This window comes from Cygnus olor, chromosome 25 (genome assembly GCF_009769625.2).
Source record: "Cygnus olor isolate bCygOlo1 chromosome 25, bCygOlo1.pri.v2, whole genome shotgun sequence".
Classification (NCBI taxonomy): domain Eukaryota; kingdom Metazoa; phylum Chordata; class Aves; order Anseriformes; family Anatidae; genus Cygnus; species Cygnus olor.
In genome coordinates this window covers 5676529-5700429 of record NC_049193.1, presented here as the reverse complement: position 1 = coordinate 5700429, position 23901 = coordinate 5676529, and the positions used below count along the sequence as shown (strand labels likewise).

At 44.2% G+C, this 23901-nt stretch overlaps 1 protein-coding gene across 3 annotated transcripts in view; it reads right to left on the bottom strand.

Moving 5' to 3' along the window:
- MYO1D (myosin ID) overlaps positions 1–23901 on the bottom strand; it is a 158739-nt gene that overhangs the window by 34616 nt on the left and 100222 nt on the right. The window contains exons 21-22 of one of the 3 annotated variants that reach the window (XM_040536444.1): positions 22500–22654; positions 15091–17356 (exon numbers count right to left, since the gene is read on the bottom strand). In XM_040536444.1, the coding sequence (XP_040392378.1) occupies positions 17338–17356; positions 22500–22654 (174 nt within the window). In that variant the 3' untranslated portion in view covers positions 15091–17337. Of the gene's footprint in view, positions 1–15090; positions 17357–20752; positions 21336–22499; positions 22655–23901 lie in introns of those variants that run through there. The other 2 variants (XM_040536445.1, XM_040536443.1) reach the window with 2 other exon arrangements.

The window sequence follows — 23901 nt, the reverse complement described above, 5'->3', positions numbered from 1 at the left end:
ATATAGGGTAAGATCAGCACCATCTTGTTCAGAAAATTTTAAGAACTTAAGTGGCCTTACTGCTCCGCATATCAGATTGAACACAGAGAGCCACGGCCAGGCACAGCACGCTGTGGTTGTGAATAAAATTCCTCCTATAGCGCTGTCCTCAAGCACGCCCGATGTGAACAGGGTGAGTAACAGTGCACATAGATGAACCAAGCTGATGGTAAAACTGTCCTGCATCTTAGCAACAGAAATGGAATCAGATGGTGGTCTTTACGTTCAAGACAGGCAAGTATCTGTCTTGTTACTTCCTCCAGTGTCACAGGAGGAAAGCTGATTGCAGCTCACTTGATAAGATGAGCAGTCTCAGGGATGCCAGGGGCGAAGGGGCACCGGGGGAGCATGTGGCTGGAAAAGCCTTTCGCCTTTCAACCGTTCTGCAGTAAAAGCTCTTATTGCCCTTTTTGAAATTCATTGCTTGGAAAATCAGCAGACACTACTATGCATAATCACACGTTCATACCTGTGGTCTGAAAACAACCAAATCTTTTCCAAGTCATTGTTACCATCAACAGCGACAACACCCGCTGACACCAGCATGCAGAAGGTGTTTCAGCTGACACAGCCAAAGCAATCAAATTCATTAGCAGCAAGGATGCCTCAGAAGCTGCAGAAAGGGCAGCTACACATCAGGGATCTAATTTGCTTCTTTCCTCACCTTCATTTCATCACCTACCACCACTTCATTGGCTTGTTACCTTTGTTTAATAATTTATATAGCCCCTGCTTAAACATTCTGGTGTGCTCTGCTTATGGGAATCTGTGAATACGTGACTTGGGACTTTATGCATATTTAGGGATATTCCAGCTGGGCAAGCACCTTGAAAAAGCAGTTCTGAGGCTGCTGGAAAGGAAACAAGGAGGATGACAGCTTCAGATGAAACAACGAAACAAAGCCCATTAGCCCTCTTTCAACAGCGTCTGGGTAAAAAGCACGGCACGCCTCAAATGAGATGGGGCGGATGCGTCATCCCAGGTAGAGCTATGGTTGAAGATCCTTCACTGGCTGGTGACACGATGAAACCCACCTGCATTCACAACCTGTCTAGACACAAAGGAACTCCATTTTAATTAAAGCTATTTAACTAACCCCTTGCAAACCCCGCAGAGGCATTCAGTTCAGCAAGGCTCAGACTAAATACAAACTTTCCCAGGAATAGCTGTCAGCCTGAGCTGGGAAGATGCATGAAGTGGCTGACACAGCACTGAAAGAATTATTTTTGTATACACACAGCTGTACTGACACAGCTTTTTTGGCATGGGGGAGTGAAATGAGATGTTCAAGACAGTTGTCCTTATAGATAAAGGACCCGGAGCACTCAGAGCTGGTCGCTGTCCCTTTCACCACGGCATGCAAATCCTTCACTGAGCAGACTTTAGCCTTTCCTCTCCCCTGACATTCATACCTGCTTCCTCTCAGCCATCTAAAATCCTAGCCTGGGTGCCCAGGTCCCCAGCTCAGGTCAGACCACGTGCTCTGTGAAACGGAGACAAGCACGCTGTGAGTGAGGGTATGTACGAAGACACAAAAACAGGCAGCAACCCAAGGCCTCATCGCCCAGAATTCAGTTTGACCCAGCCCAATTCACCGTGAGGTCACCCAGGTAAGAGCAAAGGAAGAAGGGCTCGCAGGGCTCACTCAGGCAGCTACAATTAGGCTGGTAGAGGATGAGGCTGGAAGCGGCGCTTTGGGGCAGAGATTCTGCTTGGGAGGAAGCTGACATTTTTTAAGCGTGGAGGAAAGTAAAGGACTTTCCCCTGAAAGTTTACAGTTAAAAAAACCCTCTTGGTAAAAATTACAAAGCTGTTGTATACTTAACCTTTTCCTTTCCAAACTTGTCTCTGCTGACGTTTGATATTTGAGAGTGAAAGAGGAAATACAGTTCTGTCTTTTCAAAAGCAGCACGCATCTCAGCCTGGTTACCTCCGCTGGCACAATCACGCCGCCTGTCCATCTGTCAGTCCCCACTCTGCCCCAAGGCTGACAGACAGAAGACTAATACACAAGCTAAGTGAAAAATTAACTGCCAGAGATATCCAAAATAAATACCTCGCTGATGGAAAGGCAAGCCAAACTCAGCCTTTCCACGTCCCTTTTGCTGGCTGCAGTCAAGTGAGCGCCTGCAGCTCTCTGGCACTTGCCCTGACGATGCTGTGGGAGAACAGACAGAGAGGAGGAAGCAGCTGATGTGCCAGCAGTGGTGGTACTTCAGACAAAGAGGGCCTGGTCCCTGGGCAACCTCATTTTATCTGCTCCACTGCTGCTAGAGAGCGCACTGAGAGCGATGGGTGCTTCTGTTAAAAAGCACAGCTTCCAGAGGGAAAACACTAATACAACATTAACCTGTAATGTGTCTTTTTCAGGCTTACGTCCTATAAATCCTTCTCTCCTCACTGTTCACAAACCACCTCTGCCCCAGGACTGAAGTTGGTTTGGTTCTGGGTTAATAAGCTCAAAGGTTAGAAGTTAATCCAAGACCAAGCATCCACCAGTGCTCCCAGCATGGCCGAGCACCCCAGTCTACCTCCTGGCTCACTCGGCTGGGCTGCTGGGGTTCAGCATATCCCCATCTGGGGGGCTGTCCCAGAGCAGCTCGGTAACCTCCCCTCCCCTGCAAAAACAACAAAGTAAAACATGGACAGATCAAAGTGCATAAATTGTGCAAGAGCAGTCAATGATCTTGGGTTTTGCTGCAGGAGCTCTTGCACCCAGGCTAGGCAAGTGCAAGCGTTCAAACCCTGGTGCCAACTACCTTAGTAAGCTACGCAACTTCCACAAATACTTTTCCATTCCTCCTTGGACAAAGGCTTGAAGCTGATTTGCACACACAGGAAGAAAAATGCTGGTTGCACTCTAACACTGCACTGGACAGAGCATTGCTGACCAGTATTTCTTAAGAATTTCCTTCCAATCTGCAATAAAATTTACATCAAGCTAAATTTGGCTGAATTCTTTAACCAAACCCAAAGCTTATCAGGGAACAATCTCCTGCAAACAGAGCATCCCTTAGAAGCTAGGTTGAGAGACAGACAGCTTTTATCTCCAAGTCTTCCAAAATAGAAACCGTCCTAAAAAACAGGTCAGTGCTGGCCATCCTGCCGTTTCAGACACTGTATTCAGCAATACAAGCATACAACAAAGTGAACACACTGCTATTAGCTATACTACAAGATGTGTGATCATAACTGACATGCAGCTTGCATGAGCAGCCAACCCTCCAGAAGGAATCCAGAGTCCCAGGGAGTTTACAAACACTGAGCGATCAGCACCAACTCCCTGTGGGTTCGGTATCAGTCACTAATTTTGCTATCTTTCTCAATACAAATATGATCAAAGCACACCTCTAATCCCAGGGACAGGATCAATGGTCTAAATGCAAGCCCAGCAGCAAAGCCCCCTGGTTTCCAGGTGCACCCACTGACCACCAGCAGCTCAAGCACCTGCATTTACAGCTACCTGGCCCTGAAGAGGAAACGCTGGAGGCATACAGGAACACCCGGCATCGAAACATCTTCAAGGCCACACATCTCTGGCCGCTTTACAAGTGGCTCCATCCCCCATCCTCCCTCTGGTTCACATTGTTGTGCTAAAGTACTGCATGCTGAGCAAAGACCAGCAAGGTCGCTAAGAGAAGCAGACCTGGTGTTTATAACGTGCTCACGGAGAAAAAACGGCTCAGGCCTGGCAGTCACAGCTGAAAGAGGTGGTAATAGAATTTTGGGTGTAACCTCAAAGTAATTAATCACACTGGATACTTCAAATTTTATAAAGACACACGCCTCTGCACGTCCCTAAGCTGGCACTTCAGCACGTCCTGCTCCTGTACACACGGAGGCTTCACAGTGCCCTTCAATCCCCACCTCTCCCTGCCCCAGTTCCCCCAAAGGTCCCAGTGGCTGGGTGCTGCTGGCAGCCCGTGGAGTGGATTTTCCTGCTGGGTTGCGACCAGCAGCAGACTGCTGGGGTGGCAGCTTCCACGCAAGCACCTCTTTTCAGTTTCATACACATGTAAAAAGCAAAGCTGAAGCCCCCAGTACAGAGAGGAGTCATCAGCACTGATCACTCCATCATTCGCAGTGCAATTACTCAGCCACTCAACCCACAGCTGCAGGAGCTGTCTTCACACCGGTGGGAGATCCTGACACGTTATTCCCTGTCAGGCATGACGTGACACATCCCCAGCATCCACTGTTTGCAATAGCATATGCTAGCGCAGCGTGCGGTGAGGCTGAGCACTTCAGGCCCACTAAGGTATCAGGACTGGACTCGCCAAAGCTTTCTGCTAAGTGAACTCCCTCCAAGCTGATTTTTCTGCCGTGGTCTGAGCTCAGCCACATATGCCCTCCTCCTTTGTCTTACTATTCATGGTTTCTCCTAGATGATTTGCAAGATACAGTACCAGTGGAACTGCAGGCAAGGCACAAGAAGACTCTTAACATTCAAAAGTCTTCATGTAAATCCTGATTGTAAAGCAAATCAATTCCAGTCTGAGCCAAACTCAACCCCAGCAGCTGGGCAAACACATATGCCTCCAAACTGCAAGCATACAACTTAAGCAAATGTAGCTGATGAATGCTTTTGGTAATCGCATCCTTACCCCATTTCCCCCAAAGTAGTACCAGTTAAAACCAGTGGAGACATTTCCTGCTCAGATTTCAAGATGAATGGTGGAGTTAATTTCCTAGCACAGGCACCTACTGCTAACTTCAGAGACCTTGGGGTACATCCCTTGCCCCAAGGTGCCACTGCAGAAAAGCACAAGTCTAAGGTCCTGTGTCCGACCACCAACTCCATGCAGGTTCCTGACACACCGCCAGGCATTTAAAGACAGCACTGAACACCTGTGCTTGGGCAAATGAATTCCACTCCGGTCTACTAGTTCAATCTACTTCAAAGCCCCATTTAATGCTTCAGTCAAGGCACGAAAACACGTGCTGCAGTGATCTCCACCTTATGTTGGCTAATTCCGGAAAATGTAAGATCCTTTCTTGTATCACCCCCAAACTGACACTCTCAGCAAAGCACAATGGAACACCTGCTGGCTGTTGATGTGACATATCTATGATGATTAAGTGTTTTACTCACCAGTGTTTCCCTCTTCAAAAGTTCCTGGGATGAAGTGTGACTGTGTGGATTTGGATGCTAACACCAAGCCCCCCAGTGCCAGAGTGCCTAACCCGCATGTGGCCAGCAAGTTTGCAAGTCCAGGGCCACTGGGTTCAGGCACTAAAGATACTTCCTTTGCCCTTTCCTACATAAAAAAAAAAATAAATCCATTCAGATGCTGTAATGTCCTGTACATGGTTTGAGGGCACCCTGAAAGCATCTTTTGCGCTTCCATTGAGACCGTGAAGTATGAGTGCAGGAATGCACTACAACCTGCTCTCCTAAATAAATACTCCTAAATAAACACTGTCCCTGCCTCTCTCACCCAGATTTGCATTTCCATGCTTCCCCTTACCACACCGTGAAACTTCTTTTTCCTGTTGGGCTGAGCAAGCAGCAAGGCAGCAGCTCCCACCAGGATGGAGGGCAGCCGAAACATCTCTGCGCAGCAAAAGGCAGGAGATCAGAGTTTGTCTCTTTAATCAAAATGAGTGATCGTCATGAAACTTACAGAGAATGATCTTTGCTACCTCTCTTCCTCACTGTCAAATCTGAGGATGCAGCAGCCACATAAAACCATGTTTCCCTGGGAAACCAAGCTAAAAATAGCCGGGCTGGCTGGCTCTGGAGACTGGTCTGGAGTTTTTAAAATTGCAGTTAGAACGAGATATTACCCTGGGTTAAGTATCTGGATTACTGATGCGGAATGCTAAAGATCCCAGTGTGAAGCCTTGCTGTCCCACCTAACACGGGGTCACTCTGAAGAAGGCCGACCTTCTTCCCAAGCACAGGGAGGAGCTTGCTCGGCCTTCACGGGGCCGTGGGGGAACCAGGCCTGTGGCAGGCAGCCTTTGGTCTGGGCTCCCTGGTTTGGAAATACCTTCAGCCTGGGCTCAGCTTCCAGCACACAGACAGCACAGAAGTGAAAGCTGAAGCCAGCCACAAGCCCCCTAACCCGGCCCAAATCCACGGTGACCAAGCGCAGCTCCGGGGGCATCAGCTGAGGTCCCCTGGGATCCACCTTGGCTGGCGTGACCATCCTCTGGCCAGCACCTTCACAAGATCGTGGTGATCGTCGTCTGTGGGACCAGGGTTGGGGGCTGCTGGGGGCCGAGGAGTATGACGGGAGGCTTGAGTGCTTCTGGCTGCTCTGTGCTTTTCCATCACAAAGATGCCAATGAAACATCGCACGCTGTCAAAGTGATCTATGCAAACGTGAATACGACGTATTTCTGTTAGAAGGAACGGCCCCCCCGAGGCCCAACTGCAAACCAAGGATTTCTGGAAGGGAGATGACACCCAGCAGGGCACAGGGCAAGGATGAAGCCATCTCTATAAATCATCCCTGGCCTGCCCCAAGAGAGCGCCCCGCAGCTATCCAGATGGGGTGCCAGAGAAGGAAGAACACTTTCCTCTTTGCCAGTGTCAGCTCGTCATCTGAGTTCACACAAGGAAAAGCAAGAAGGGGAAAAACAATCCTTTGTGCATTTAATTCAGGATCTAATTATCTTGTATAAATTAGTTAGCCAAGGTTTCCACCTAAGATTTAACACGTAATAGCCTATGAATCACATCTCTGTTACATGATATATTGTGCCATTTATATGTAAAAATGCTTTATGCAAGGCACCCTGTGGATTAGGGATATTAATTTATACCACAGGCTCTGGAAGATTAAGTGAAATTAAAGAAGATAAGGAGATAAGACACTTCTGCTGATCAATGCGTCTTAATGAGGAACATGCTCTATGTGCATTTTAAGGTGAAATCAGCCATCAGAGTCTGCACAGCCGTAAGGTCAGTTGTCCTATATGACAATGAAAGCGGTATACATTAAAAGCTCACTGATTGCAACAAAGATTTTCCTATCAACAACACTGAAGCTGTTTCCCTCCGCGTGTTTTGTCTGCTGCTTGTACCGTATGATTTTAAATACTCTGTTTAATCTGCCCAGATTAACTCCTGTGGACACAGACCCAGGCAAACACTTATTACTCTCTCTGCAGTCTTGATTTTCCTCCTCCCAGTGAGCCACGTCTCGTGGCAAGAACTTTTCCGGCGGCTATTCCACTCAATCCCTATTTAGTTCCTGCCAGTTTACGAGCGCCACATATAAGAGCGACAAGGATCATCACGCCGTGCCTGAAAACAGGCACATGCACCCCAATTTCCCTAACGAGGCAGTGGCACCCACTCCAAAGGCTTTTAGCTCACTTTATAAAGAGCACTAATCACGCAGAAGTTATTCCACCCATAGGACAGTGCACAACAGCCACAGGCAGGGGCTGACTAAGAAGTTGCACTGAGGGATGAGGTTCCTCCTCCTGAATCAGCAGTCTGCATCTCCAACAGCATGAAACTGTTTTCGTGTTTATGCTGTCCCTACCAGCTCCTCCTCACTACTTAAAAGAGAACAAAACATTACTTACAGTCTAATTTTAAGCTAGTGCCCTGGAGCCAGAAACTGAATTAATTTCCATAGATACTGAGTGGTTTTACCAGTATGGTGGAGCTAATTACCTCCTCTCCCCCCATCTCCATCATTATTGTCACCTCCTGTAGGGACAGCACAGAAGCAGCGTCCTAGCCGTATGAATGCAGCACGCAGCAGTGACCCAGAACTGTCTGGGAGAAGATGGTAAATGCTCCCTTAGCATCTCATACATGCCAGACATGAAAACACATGAAAATAAACCCTAATGTAAAAGACTCTCAAACTTCTGGATTCAAGAAGTTTGAGAAAACAAACTTCTTGCAGTCCAAATAATTCTTATTTTATTGTGTGTGCCTAAAGACAACACGGCTTAGCTCCAATAATGCAAAGGTGCCAGGTGCCAACAAATGCAGAAGCCACCCAGTGGTAACTTCATGTTGTGTTTTTATGCATCTGCTTAGAAATTCCATTTTGATTAGAGATAAGGGAATTTAGACTGGCATGAAAACATGACATGCCAGTTATAAAAACTGAACTCACTAGAAAGGAGTGCTTTAGGTGTGATTCCTTGTACACGTGTTTCAATAGATGTCTGTATCATCCTGTTGATATCCTTTATAATGGTAGGATCAATTTAGCCATAGCATGTATGCATTCAATTGCGAGCATCCAAAAAAGACAGTTTAATCACAGTATCCACATAGACATGAGCACATGCTAAGATAACTGTGTTCCTTCTAGCAACACTGGCCTGATGTGTGGGTGAGCAAATACCCAGAAGCATGCAAGCCTTCCTCTAAAAGAATGTGTACAGAGGAACAACTAGGAAAAAGAAAACTCGAGAGGTGCAATATGCACCATGCTGGTGTCATTTCAACTTTCTACCCTGGACTGCAAACCTGAATACAATAGCCCCATGAAATACACCGGAGTGAATATAAAGCATTTATTGAACAATCACCTCTGTTGGATCATTTTCACCGGAAAAAATGATGCTCAACACAGGCCTTTAACAGCACTGCTTAGACTCTCCAGGATAGAAGCTAGAAGCCTAATTTTCCTCAAAAATGAAAAGATTAAGGCATCCTGTGATTTAATGGCATCTCTTCAAACAACAACACTGCCTGCAATCAGAACACAACGGCTTCTGAGCAGGGAGACCAAAGATGGGAACAATACATCACAAGTAAAAAAAAAAAAAAAAAAAAAACCTAAATGATGCAACAAAAACATTTCTTTTCATAAACTACTGTTAAACAAATGAGGGCCCATATTTTGCATTCATTATCATTCTGCTAGCAATTCCTTGGAGATTGCAAGCCAGCCAGCATTTTAGTGCACACACTAAAAGGGATGAGGAAAGAGGATTTTAAGTAGGTCAGCAGTAAATATGATCAAGATGGATCTTTTTTTGTTATTTTTGTTTGCTGTCAGCCACTGGAGTCCTTATTTGAGAGAAACGCTAGTGCTGGGAGTAAGCAGTTCTCAGAGGAGCAAGATGGGCATCACGTTTAGAAGAAAATGTGTGCCTGTTACCTTTCTGAAGCCAACTTTTTACCTCTGCCATGGGCAAAGCTTGTGACATGAGCTTGCTAGCAGAGCTGTATGCAGAGCATCGCTAGGACTCGCCAGGCACAGCAGCTGCTTGCTCTGCCTTGTGGAAATGGGTATGTAGAGGTCTGCTGATGAGGAATATGGGAAAATGTAGCTTGGGATTCTATGCCAAGGGAATTTTAATGTAATTGCAGCATTATCCTCTTCTCTTTCTAATTCCCTTTCCCACCCTTGGATTTCTTGAGCTAGGGAAATCAACCTCAAAACACCCCCCCCCTGCCTTGCTGAATAGTGTGTTTGGAGAAAAAAACAAAACAAAACAAAACAACGAGGAAGGTTTGGGAAGAAAAGAAAACCAAACGGTCCCTTTGTTCCACGAGCTCTGGGGATCACTGTGTGCTTGCGTAAGGGTGGGACAGAGGAGGGATGGGACAAGGAGAGGCAGGATGCCCGGGAGAGCAGCTGCCTCCTACCATGCCTCTCTGCTGCTGCGCTGGGAAGCCAAGGCCAGCCGCAAATGGAGGGATGTGCCAAGCCCAGAAGAATAGCTTCACCGTGTGGATAGAGGCCCAAACTGCAGTGGATGCTCAAACCCCAGAAGAAGGACGACGAGCCATCATCTGCCATTTCCTGAAAGCCTTCATGGCAGAGCGCTCTGTGGTGCTCTCGCACTGGAATCCAGGTGCAGCACGCTGGCTCCAAGATGTTTCTCTCCTGCTGTGTGCAGCACAGGACCCCGCTGGTTTCAGAGCAGGAACAGCCCTGCAAGCTGCTCAGGTCCCGTGTTTGTGCAGCGCTTTCCCCTCTGGCACTGAGCACTGCCAGTCTGCAAGGGCTGAATGGCACTGGTGCCATTCAGCAGGAGAGGGAGCTTGGAGAGGGCAGAAAACAGGAAAAATACAAATAACAGCTTACGCCAGTGCAAGATATTCCCAAATATTCAATAAAAACTGGATTGTGGTTGCATGAACAGGAAGAAGAGACTAGTTTGGTTTCATTTTCAGATGTGCAGGAGACATGTAATGCTATTTCAAATTGCAGTTTACATCCCACTCAGCTCTGCCTTAACAAAACAAACTAGCACGTTGTTTCTAAAGCTTAATTGTTTAGTAGTCTGAGAGCAGACGGTGCTAGCTTTCTCAGGGTCCTCAGGGATGTGAGCAGAGATGGACATTGCAGAAAATGACTCTCCAATATAGTGGCTTAGAAAGTTTTGGTATTTCAGGAGTTTCCTGGTCCTGGCTGAGTACCTGGCTGTTCACCATGCCCATTGCGTACTTGTAGCAACTTCCACCTCATCTTTCCTCATCAGTGGAAAAAAAAAAAAAAAGCCAATGAAAACAGAAACTTGTCCACCTTAGAGGCAGAGTGCAACATCTGACGTGATCAGAAGGTGGAAGCAGTAGGTGCTGTTTGGGCTTTCCCTGATTTGGTTTTGTCTCATTTACCTTTTGGCATTGAAGCGGCCAAATGAAGTCCCCGACGAAAACCAGCTGTAATAGAAGAGCGTAAGCACCCCCTCATCCCCAGCTCAAGCTGCAGACTGCAGAGAGGGCAGGTCTTTGGAAGCAAAACTTCTCCTCCTGCCTAGCGGTACGTGGGCAAACGGGTAACGAGCCCATCATATCAAGTGCATTTTGCCAACTATTTATCAAACCACCAAGTGTCATTTGAAGAAAACGGCTCATTGTTTTTCCCTCCGTAATAGCTGTCCACTGAAGGCTGCGGAGATGCCGAAGGCATGTATAATCGCAGCCGCTCTCATTTAGCTCCCAGGAAAAGGCAGGTCAAGCCGAAGCACCCGAAGGACACTGTGGAGCCTCGTCAGCAGGCAGCTACGGCGTGATTTGGCTCTAGCAGGGCAGCAGGGCAAGCGCTGGAGCCCCTGACCAAAGCTTTAAATAACGGAATGGTTACGGCAGACATTCCTTGCAGCAGTTCAAACACCACCATTTGGGTTTGAACTCATTTAGTTCTTCCAAAGAAAAGCAGCTGTTGTGCTGTGATCATCTGCAGTCTCTCCCCACATACATCTCTCAGAGTACTTGATGTTCTGCCTCAAAAAAAAAAAACAACAAACCAACAGTGTATCACTTTGATCATTTCCAGGCTTCAGAGCTCTAACTATGATGTGCCCCATTAGCCTGGTACCAGCAGCACATTTTAAGGCTAGATTCTTTAAGGTGACATTTTATAACGTGGATTTTGTTTCAAGCATCCCTAAGTGCTACGACTGCTCCCCCTGCAGCATGGTGCAGAAAAAATCAGGGACAATACAGCTCATTTCAGTGTTGTCCTCTGGAGCCCGTGATACACAAAGGCACAATCCAGCAACCACATCTTGGGACAGAAATGCCTGAGCTCCAGCTAAGCGATGGGTTCAGAGCCACCGGACAGATTTATCCCAACTTCAGCTCTCCTGGGATGTGCAGCATCCCCCACAGAGGGGTTCCTGGGGATTCATGCCCTGCAGGTCCTGCACATGAGCTCCTGAGGACTTTGCATGCTTCGAAGGTGCCACCCAACCCAAACAAGCACACTGATATGCAGCACACGCGTGATTCCACTGGAAGCTGATGAAGAGCAATGGAAAGCCACGGTAACACACGCTGCTGAAGGAGAAACCCTTTGCGCAGCCCTACACCTCGTTCTGCTCCCTGTGGGGTGCCAGAGATAGCACCTTGGAAAGGAAGAAATTCTGCTTTCTAAGAGAGAAAGCCAGATGTTTTTTCTCAGGGCCTGTCCTCAGCACTGCTGTATAACACACCGAATCACTGCATCACCAATGGACAAGCCCTCTAGGGCACAATCCGGTCACCCAAGGCCATCTTCCCCAGAGTACAGGCACCTGCTGGGACGCGAGAGCCCTCGGAGCAAGAGACACCTTCCATCAGTCCTTCCCCGCACGAGAGACCACCCATCAGCATGGCTACAGGCACTGGAGGTTCTGGCACTGGGTACAAAATGCAGAATGGGGATTCCACACCAGCTCTCTCCTTTCCTGTATTTCTTTAGCCTTCCTACTTAATTTAGCATCAAAACATACTATTTGGACAGTAAATTATTACATGTAACGACTGAGCGACAGACAGGATCAAACAGTTTCATTCTTATAAGGAAATTTACCTCGGATCGTTCTTGACACCTCTCTTTTGAAAAGCGGAGGAAAAAAGCAGTGTTTAAGCAATGGCAAATCAAAACTGATTTAGGGATCTGAAGGACTGAAATGAAGCCAAGACATTAAAAGTAACTGCAGAATTTATCATAACTACACTTATGCAAATCTTTTTGATATTACATAAAAACCAACACAGCATTATTTTAAGGAATTTGGCACACTAGACTAGAGCCATGGACAAAACACGCGAGCACATATTTCTCTCAGATATTAGAGTAAGAAACACAGCAGCAGAATTACAAGCTGGAAAGGGAAAATTTATAAGGAGAGCAATACACCAAGAGCAATATATTAAGTAGATATACTTCAATTTTATACTGTGAATTTGATCCCACAGACTGTACTGTCTTTTTCCAGCCTGCTTTTTAACATGAGCTGTAAAACTTCAGCTCAGATGTTAAGTCCTGAATTCACTGTAAAAGGAAAAAATAAAAGCTGTAAAGTTTGTCAAGAATCAAAAGGTGATTCTTTGGGGGTTAGTTTGTTGTTGGCAAAGTCAGGTTAGTACAGCCACATTAAATTACTAATTTATTTGACCTTGTCTTTAGGAGAAATTTTTGGGACCCAGTATTTTACCAAATTTTAGTCTCCATTTAAAAATTAAGTTCCTTAGACATTTTCAAAAGTATCAAGTACCAAGCTAGGTTTCTTTACCACATCCAGATTTTATCGGACAGATGCTTCACACTTTCTAGAGAACAAAACAAAACCAACCTTCTACCCATAAATATGTAGTTATGCACAAAAGTCACTAATTACTTTTGAAAGCAGTCTCAGAAACAGGGCAACTTTTCGAGAATAATTCAAATACTGAGTTCACAAGATGAAATGCTCTGGGTGATAGATAAATAGAAAGAAAGCAAGCTTAAAGGAGAAATTTTTGGCTCTGCCAAAGATGCTATAAAATGGGAAACTGGAAGGAAAATTTCATTAATATGTACTGTTACAATACTTTATTTTATACAAGAATGTGAAAAAGAACAAAAATTATTCTGATGAAGTTTATCAAATATCTAAAGACTTCAAGAGAAAATGCACATACTACCCCTTTGTTTCAAACATTAAACTAGGAAGTCTATTTTAATATTTTTCCACCCCTTTAAAAATATGAAAGCCTTGAAAATAATTTTTGTCCTTAACCTCACAAACACATCTTTTTTGATATTTAGCAGATCTCTCAGAAGTTGAAGACGTGCAGTTAAAAGGCAAAGCTGTCCAGAAGCTTGGGTCTAGATTTGCTGCTCCACAGAGCTGACGAACTCAGCACCTTTAATCAGAAGTATTGAGACTACACAGAGGAAAACTACCCCGTAAGTGACTCACTGTAAACAGATGGCGAACACATCAACTCATGCTAATATTTAACCATCACCTATGAGACATTTTTAATCTCCAAAGACTTGTAACTAGCAGCTCCTGGATGCTGGCAACCCCAACGTGGCCGGTCAGCAGCAGCATCCCACCTAACGGGGAGGAAACAGGTTAAACATTTGGCCGAGATGTCACAATGAGTGGAAGAGCAGGCACAGGGATGTGAGTGAGTTCTGTGTTTAGACCAAAAATACATCTGTATTCATTTTGAGTCCAAATCTGCATTTTCTGAAAACAGATAAGTAAAACACGCTCGGTCTAGTTACAGCAAACTACAAACTACAAGGGGAGTGTAGAAGATTACTTCTCTAGTAGCTTGTTTTCAAACGTAGTGTCCCTTTGCTTAAGCATGAGGCAGATGGCATGAATTACAACCCCTCCCCAAATAAAACAAAAATATAAAAGTTTTATATGCCTGAGATTTGTGGAGCGGGGATGTTCCCAGCACGCAGGCCGGCGGATGCCAGGACAGCTGCTCGGGGCAGATGGGTCCTTTGACAGCTTGATAATACGGACTTGCTGGTGAAACTAAGCCCTGGTAGGGACAGCCAACGTGGGGCCATCTGTTTACTGGAGAGGAAAGGCTCTTGGAACAGCAGGTAGCCAATGCTTTGGTTGAGAATTAAACCAACAGCAAGATCATCAGTATTTACAACCTTTCCTTGTGCAGCTACATACATACAGCTGGCAGCGCAACTCTTCCACGTCAGGCTGCTCCCGCACAACGCTCTAGCGCCGCGCTCAGCTTTGAGATGTGACCTGGGATTTTTGCACGGTGTGCACCACCAATGGCTTTTTAGAAGATGCTTTCTGCTTATGTCTGTTTGTTAACGCTGGGCAAGGAAATGGTTTGCTTCAAACTTTCAGAGTCTTGGATGAACGCCAAGCGCTGTAGTTTAAGACTGAAAATAATAATATGGTCAGAAGGTGTACGAATTGATACACTGAACACAGCAGAAAACCCGTAAGGAACTTTTTTTTGGTAAGATGAAACATTCCCATTCAGCTGTTCACATAATGATACCTTCTCTGGGGAAAATCCACAGCACGCAGCATCAAAAATGAAGTTCAGTTGGGAAGGCTGGTGCGCTAGCTGGAGAATGCAGAAACTCCACATTGCTGCACCACGATTACTGCTCAGCTGTGATTTCTTTAATCATTTCTATATTCTGATCATCAATTTCTCAAGGACAGTAGGGAACTGGACAGAGCCCCATAAAAGGGCAGAGAAAATGTTAAGTGCTCTGAAATATTAAAATGTTCACATTTGGAAGCATGATGGCTTCTATAACACCTAGACAGCAGGAGGAGGAGGAGGAGGATGGGTTTGAATTTTCTATTCTAGGACATGCAAAACATGTAACACAGCTTCTGATAATCTAAATTTTTTTTTTTCCCCCCAGAACACAAATAATCCTTCCGGTTTCACCCTACTGCCATAGACAGCCCAAGAAGAAAAAGGATTCATCTATTTTAACCCAGTGCATCCACTAGCTGGGGATGAGGAACGAACTGGGCACCTCAAATAACTCTTTGAAAAGGCTAATAAGACAAAACATCATCAGTTAATGACACATCAAACTGGGGCTGGAGAGGAACTGTGGGTCACTGAGGAACTGTTTTTATTGGAATTATGGTTACAGCAAAAAAATGGTTCTAAATCTTTGAAGTAATCAATGATTATTTATTTATTTATTTTATGTGCCCTGAAGAACACTTCCTCAATAACCTCTACACAAAACAACTTCAGAAAACACCAAGCACCCAAACACCGAAATTCCATCTCCTTCAAAGAACATCAAGCTCCAATAACTTCTGTCTACCAAGATCTCCATCCATCCCAGGAGGACCCCGAACTCCCGCCTGGAGCTTTAGCATCTAGGTGCTCTTTACAAAACGGACAGTATCAGTTACCTTCTACCAACATCTGTGTGCAACTTGAATGTGTTTCAGCCACAGCGGTGTTCTCTTTCCAGTGAATTTCAGAGAGAATTTGTGTTGACAATGGGAGTAGGACTTGGGAAAGAAAAGCTGACCAGTAAAACTCTTCACACTCAATGGAATATCATAAAATATAATAAATTGCTACTATTACGTTATCAGACAAAAGAATTGACTTTTAGATTTAGAGGTCAAGTATGCAAATAAAGGACTCAAAATTTTGCAGCAAAGATTAAACTCAGCCTCTTGAGAGCCCAATCCCCTCTCCAGAGCTCACTTTATTCTCAACATAAATACAGGACTGCAGGAGACAAAGTTATTTGCACTGTGCCAGGAACGTATTGAGAAGTATAACAAAAGGCTACTTTTTCCACCAGGATGTGAGATAGGGAAGCTTCCGTGGTCAGGGGGTTCAGGACCCATGTCAGAGACAGCGAATGAGCTCTGCTCCAGCAACAGCATCAGGAAGATGAGTTTTAAGAAGGGAAACAATCCTCTTCCGACTGCCTTAATGAGTTCCCTTCTAGCACGGCAGTTCTCTAGATAAGCTCGGTAGCATCAATAGCTGAAGAAAACTTTCCCAAATAATACAAAATTTAAAAAGAGAACATTAAGAGTTCATCATGGTGCTAGAACTCCTCCTATTCATAACCTGAAGTCACCAAAAGCAAGAAATCTTTCATCTACACAATGTATTCTCCAAAGAAAAACTGTCATTTCTTAATCCCAGTTACAATTGTGTGGTTAACAAACCTGCACAGGAATTACCAGAGATGATTATAAAGATTGTAAATTAGCCAAAGGCAAACCTTAGCTAAATCCTAGAAAAATTTTCTAAGCCACAAAGACAAGGTTAGAGAAATTAAGCTTTTATTATTTTATTTTTCATTTTACGTACTTTATTGAATAAGGAAATTGTTTTTCCTTTTGCCACCACCCTGCTGCAGGGTTGAGTACCTGGTGCTTAGAAGCTGACAGCTAACTGCAGGCTAGGGCTCCTCCCAGACAACAGCAGCGTTTTACTAGAAGTTATGAATAGAAATCCTGTATAAAAACAAAGCTATTTATGCTCCACTCAAGCACTGAAAAAAACCGTTACAGAAGAATCTGATATGAATAAAGTCTAGCCCTTTGTCAGAATTCAGCCGATGATAACAATGGTGTCAGCCACTGGCACGGCTGAATCAGAACTAAACATGGGTTAGTTGGCAGTGGTGACAAATGACAAATCGCATTAAATAGCAATTTAGAAGCAGTTTGTTTCCAGCCCGGTTTTCTGAAGCAGTGCTCAACTCCTTTTGATCTTGCCTAGCTTACGAGAACCCCCCAGTATAGATGGAAACTTCCAGTTAAAGAGCGCTCATCACGAGCCTGGCTGCCGGCGCTGCTGACACCCATTGTCAGCAAGAGATAATTTTCGTAGCATTCACAAAGCTTAAGTGACAGATTAATTTGATACCAGCAGTTGTAACACCCTTCCTTTGTGCGGAGGTTTTCTGCCTTATGAGGGATGGTTATTTCCTTGGAGTAAGGATGGCTGGTTAAGAGCATGCTATCACCCATGGATTTTCAAACACCAGTTCGGACTCCTCTTCCTTCCCTTCGGTCCCAAAGAAACAAGAGTTTTCATCGGCATTGTCTCTTTGAGGTGGTCACCAATTATAGAAAAAAAATGCTTCTGTCTTAACTCACATGTAAATCTAAGTCTCAGCAGTTAATAAGGTTTCTACAAGAGAAAGGCAAACAGTTTTTTAAACAAAGGGAAAATGTTAAGCTGATTAAAGTCAATGGAGTTTCCTTACGAAAGAGCATCTTTATGATAAATCAAAGTGTTTTAAACCTCTTGCGTGACACCTAGGCCTGAGCTGGAAGGTCTGTTTCTTCATAGTGAAGGAAATAAAAAATATTGAATTGATTTTAAACAAACTGGGCTCTCCTGCTTAATGATTTGTGTTCCAGATTGTGCTCATAACTGGGCTGAGGACTGATTTTCCTAAATAAGCAAAATAAAATCATGTTGATTTTTTTTAATGGACAGCATCAAAAATGTATAAAATGCTCATCCTTACTCCTGCACAATGGATTGAAACTGTGCATTTACAGACTGCTTCTTTCCATCTACCTAGCAAACACTCATGCTATTAACAAAAATCACCCAGGAGGCAGCACTCTCAGAGCTCAACCTTAAACACTGCTATTAAGATAATAGCAAATTTAAAAATCTTCCACTTAAATGTGTTTGCAGAAAGCTTTGTTTGCCACAACTTGATTTGTTACAAAGAACAAAATTCAGAAAAAAAAACATTTGTGAGTTCTCCTGTTCCAAATATATTTAATCCCCCCCCAAATTGCCCGCAATTCTGGACAGGCTTTATTCTGACACTCAATTTATGTAGTTCAGGGGGATTGGGGGCATCCTGTACTCATCCAAAGTTTGAAGCAATTCCAGCGTTAACGAATATTTATGGCTGGAGCTTTGAACACTAGAAAAGCAGTAAGAAGTGCACTTTTCTTCTCATTTTCTCTCTTCACAACTACTCCATTTCAATGCAGCCGTTTCAAGAACTTCCAGGTACAGCCAGATCACAACTATTAGCTGCTTTCTAACACATCAAGCAAGGCCATTACCTAATATAGTCTCAAGAACCACTCTGGGAAATATTTTAAAGCACAGCCAGTCTACACAGAGTGGATATATATTAACCAGAGTGGCTGCGTTGGAGGTGTGCATGGAACCTTGCAAAAAGCACAACCACTGCAGCTCTCTGCTCCCCAGTGCAATGCGATGCTGCTTCTCCCCCTTCCACCTCCCTGGTCTGCCTAGGCAGCAAACTCTTGCACCAGGATCTGTTTGTTTACAGTGTTTAGCATAATAAAGCTGTAATCCCAGATACGTCCCCTACATGCCACCATGCTGCTGAGGGCAGGCAAAGAAAGAGGCTTTTTGCAAGGATGCGCTGCCCTATGCAGATCTTGCTTAATAAGGAACCCTGGGGAAACCACACACCTTACACCTAACGTGTTGGTATTTCAGTTTATTTTGAAAGGCTGATGAGACAGATTTTGTCCGTATTTAAAATATATATATATATATATATGTATGTATACACACACACACTCACACTCCTGCATTACATACATACAATATACACATATGTGCCACTAAGTCAAATAACCAAGCCTCTCTGCTTTCACAATCAAACAAACCGCTACCATCTCATATAACATCATGAAATGCACAGATGGAGCAAAATTACTACTATACTGAATGCATGTGAAAGGGAAAGCTGAGAAACATAATCTTCCTAAAGACACCTTCGTGCCAGGCCAAAAAGAGCCCTGTGTGCAAGAAGAACAGGATAACTGACTCTAATGAAACCTACAGCCTGTCGCCTTTAGCCTGACATGGTTTTTATGAATTACTGTATGGTCAATAGTGTAACAGTGCCAAGGCAATTGGCTCTAAGGCATACCTGTTTAAGAACTCAGAACTAAAGAAAATTAATCCAGTGAGCACTAATGATTAAAATTGGCTGACAGGTCTCAAAGCAGAATGGAAAATATAAAATTATCCTTAGGCAAGTGATTTTCTGCTGGAGTACTGCAGGAATTGCTTTTTACTGTTCTTTTAACTCCTCCTTCCCTTCAGCAATCCTGGAAGAAAACCAGTGGCTGTGGCTGCAGACAATGCAGGGATTAGGGGAACAGAAACACTGAAGAGAGCTGGCCACTGATACCCATGCAGTTTAGATCAATATGCATGCTGAACAGAAAATACCACGTGTGTTTAAACCAGACATAAACAAAAAATTCTTTGAGTGTACTGCAGAACGGAGCACAATGCCTGGAAACAAAGGATGGGTCTCGGTCACCTTTGGTGATGACATCTGAGCTGCCTTTGCCATCACGGATGTTCAGCTGGCAATGCTTCCACACTTCAGGAGGAACCAGACGGGAGCTGACAGAGGCAGTGTGAGACCCACCAGAGGACGAGAAGGAATTCGTGCTGTGAAAACAGGCTAGAAACAGGTCTTCTCTGGCAAAGTATAGCTCCAAAGTACATCCAGAAAGAGTCCTCAGCACACTGGACTTGACCCCCTGGAGAAGTCTTCTAAAGGCTTAAAGACCCTGAAGCAACTTTGATGTAAAAGATGGAGAAGATAAGTCCTTTCCTGGCTGATAGCCCTCACCCTTTTACATCCACTCTCACTCCTGGAAAAGCTTCTCAGGTCCCTTTTTCCTGAACATGAGCTCCAGCACTTGCTGGTACACTGTGGCCATAGCATTAACATTTCAGCCAGCTCTGCCATTATTTCTGTTGGGAATTCAGTTAGCTAAATAATTGCTTTGTTTAAAAAAATAACAGCTGCCAAATTACAAACATGACTGAAACACCCATTAGCTCGACTACATTCAGTTCCCTAACACCTTAACCAGCAGAGTTGCTGCTCCAAAATTGTATAGCTCATAGAAGCTTCATGTTAGTTTTACACTAAAAAGCGTATTCATTTGTGACCACAACCTGAAAGTGTGAAAACTACCACTAGGAATCAAACAAAGCATCTGAATGAGAAGGTCTAGACATCCTTAGCACAGGTGTCACCACCAGTCTCCTCCTAGTCCTGCCTATACATTAGTACACATTGTCAGAGTTGTAACGATTTTATCACACAAGTATTTAAAACATTGTTATGTATTACATGGAACCACGGGTACCTGTGCAACCTCACCCTTGCTAAAACCTCCTAATGGAGATGTCAGGACTGGGACCAGGATGGCTGGAAACTACTTTGTACGTTTGCAGAGGACCTTATGTGAGACCCCGCTGCCACCCAAGGAAGCCGCCCTGCACATCACAGGTGTAGCACGGCTCTGAAGTCACATCCAGGGTCACGCAGCCACCCGACTTTCACAGGGTTTTACTGCTGGATCCACTTTGTCACAGCAAGCACCTCCTGACAGGCAGGACAGGGAAACCTGACACTTGCCATGAGGCACACAGCGACTCTCGGCTAATCCTGTTTAATGAGGAATTCCCAAAGTGCCTCTCGAGCAATGGGTCAGCTAATCCCATTCACAGACAGGATTTTTTTACACTTAGAAAATTGAAACTGGCTGAAAACAAGAATTTTCCCCTTTTATTTTGATTTACAGATATTGCTTTGATGAGGAAAACCATGACATTTGGATATTTGGCAAATGAGCTGTTCCTGTACATTATCCTTAAACCTGTAACCTTGACCAGACATCTGAGAAAAAGTGACTTTCAGACACTTCCATTTAACCAGCTGTCCTGAGAGTTCATTCAAAACAATAAAAAAAAAACTGATACTGTAGTAAGTGAAGATTAAACAGCATATAAGAGTACTGTCTGTAATAAAATGGCAGTTAACTAATTAGATGGATAAAAACTAAAACTAATTCTTTTTAAAAATAATGTCATTGTTAAATCAGTACAAGAAATTGAAAATCAATAGTTTATACCCCTATATGAAAGGCTCAGTATTTTAGACCAGTCCCCACAATGGTCTGAGCATGACAAAAGGCTGGGGTGCTTTGTTGTAATGGCTAGGGAAAAGGAACAGCAAAACAGGGAAGTCTGAACACTGAGAATACAGGATCTGGGGTGCAATCAACAGTTTCACAGCTCTTCCCAACATTACAGACTTGTTAAGGCACTGAAGAGCATCAGCTGGAGATTTCACCTGCGTTCAAAACACATCAGACATGAAAGAAATCCAGCTACTTCACAGGACTCCTGAAAGGAAGCGTGCTGCTTTACAAGACATATTCCCATAACCTCCTGAGCCTCCATGAGTACCTACATTTGAAAATTAAACTATATTGAGGTAAACGCAAAAAAAAAAGAGAATGCTTTCTGTTGCTTTTCAGCGCTGAATTTCTCAAAGCAAGTTATGCCAATGCTTAGAATTAATTTCGGATGAACTTGGCACCTATCTCCAGCAGTACTGACACAAGTGGCTAAATCAGCATGCTCTTCTCGAGTTCATGTAAAAAATTACTCAGGCACCTAATATAACAAATTCACTCACTGTCCTGCCACCTGCATCTCCAAATGAGTATTTACCTGTAAAGACTCCTTTTTGTCTATCATAAATGAAGCACAATATTATGAATGGCAAAACCCAAATGCTGCATGTGATGCTGATCAGTATTAATTCTCATGAGAATCTGTTCTGGAGGAGCAAGAGAAGAACTCTGAAGGTTTGTCCAACTGTCAGACCATTTCTCTACAGAGTTAATTTTATGTGATTGTCTGCAATGCAATGACTGCTGTGCAGCTGTTCTATGCAATCCCAAACCTGCTGTGTACTATAAAGGTGATTATTGCTAGTTCAGCTGTACCTCCAAGAAGCTCAATGCAAGATAACCACTTAAGTGTTTAGTCTACCACTAAAACAGATTTTACACAGTGATTTGCAAGTGAGACAATTTGCAGGGATTCAGAGACAACATTTTACAGCTCAAGCACTAAATGATCTACTGACACTAGTGGCAGGGAAAACAATTTGAGAAAGGAATAGCTGTATCCTAATTTTACATATGAAGAGCTTGACCTTAAAACGTGTTTATGAGACATTGTGACACACTCAGAATGCATCTTCAGTGATGTGTGTCCCCAAACATCTACGTTCTAATAAGCACAGATAGGGAAGGAAGAAGGGGCAAGCAAAGTGTGGTAGCTAAAAAGTATGTCCCAAAAATACAGGGAAAAATGCTGCTCTGGTACCCTAGTAATACAGCGAAGTAACAGATAAAACTCAAGACTGACATAAAAATGACTTCACAGCAAGTTTCTGATTTGGCATGCTAGACTGAGTTTTCAGCACAATCCAAACAACACTGACCTCTTGAAGTGGCTCGTCAGGACTCCCACCAGCTCTCCAATCCTGTTGTCATTAGATGGCTCTTTACTGAAGAGACAGACAATGAGATCCTTGTTGTCCTTCGTGTGGAAGACCACGAGCTGGTCCTTTCCATTGGAGACGCTCAATCCTATCAACTGTGAAGGGAAAGCCAGAGCAACGTCATACACTTTGATATATTTTTTGCTAAGGGCCAGACCAGCTCTTTCCACCCCAGCATGCCATGTTGCCTCTCAAGTTCTACCTCTACCAGCGAGAGCAGTGCCTGGAGAATGGCAACGTGCAAGCTCACCATACTGCTCCCACAAGCCAAAGTACAAGTGAAACAATAGGTTTGGTGTTGTTTTTTTGTTTTTTTTTGGGGGGGGGAGGTAGTCAATGGTCCCAGCTAAAATGCAGGGAAATTCTGCCGCCTAGGCTGTGTTCCCTGGAGCAGCTCCTGCTAGCAGCGGCGCAGTCCTGCAGTGCCCTTCTGCACTTTCAGCGCCACGTGCCGCTCACCAGAGTGCACCAGGAGGGATGAGGCTCCCCCAGATCTCACCCTGGATGACACCACATCACCCAGGGGCAGATCCAGAAGCTTGTTTTCTTTTCTTTTCAAGGGAAGCCAACAATAACCATCAGTCTGGCCAACAACCATCTCCTCTGCTCAAATCCACAGACACAGCTCCGGGAATGTAATGATATGCAGACAACACAGGAACAAAATCTACTGAAAGCCCAAACATTCTGATGAAGAATATAAGTTGCAAACCCCACAAAGCCGTGTTGATTCCAGTATTTAGTCATGGATTAATGTCTTGCTGTTCTGACAAAATAAAAAGAGATTTTTTCTTTTTGGTCTGCTAAGTAACTGCTACTTGATACATTAAAGGCTTTGTCCTTGTCATCTCCCAAAGCAAAAGCAGGAAAAATTTAGGAGTGGCAGTCTAGGTACACAGGCTATTCAGGTGAATATTTAAAAAATAAAAAATAAAAAAAAATGCATCTGTGCTAGGGAAACAAAATATAAGGAGGCAAAAAGAAAAATCAAGAGGCAAGTACATTTACAAACTGGTGCTAGAGAGAGAAAGGAAAAAGAATGATTAATACAAACAGATACTAGAACAGACATTCCTTGTCCACCAAAGGACTACCCAACTCTTTTGAGTCATCCAGGGACAGGCAGAGGGAAGCCACATTCTCCTAAAAGCAAGAGGCACTGCTACACTGTTTTACTGAAATCAAAATCTCATCATCCTCTTTTTAAAGAAAAAAAAAAAAAGAGCCTTCTATGTATCCCCACTGCCTGTGTTGGAAAGCATATTAGCACAGATCGAGTTGAAGAGTATGCAGTACTTTCAGAAGCATGAATCTCTCAGAAACAGCCTAAATCCATATGCTT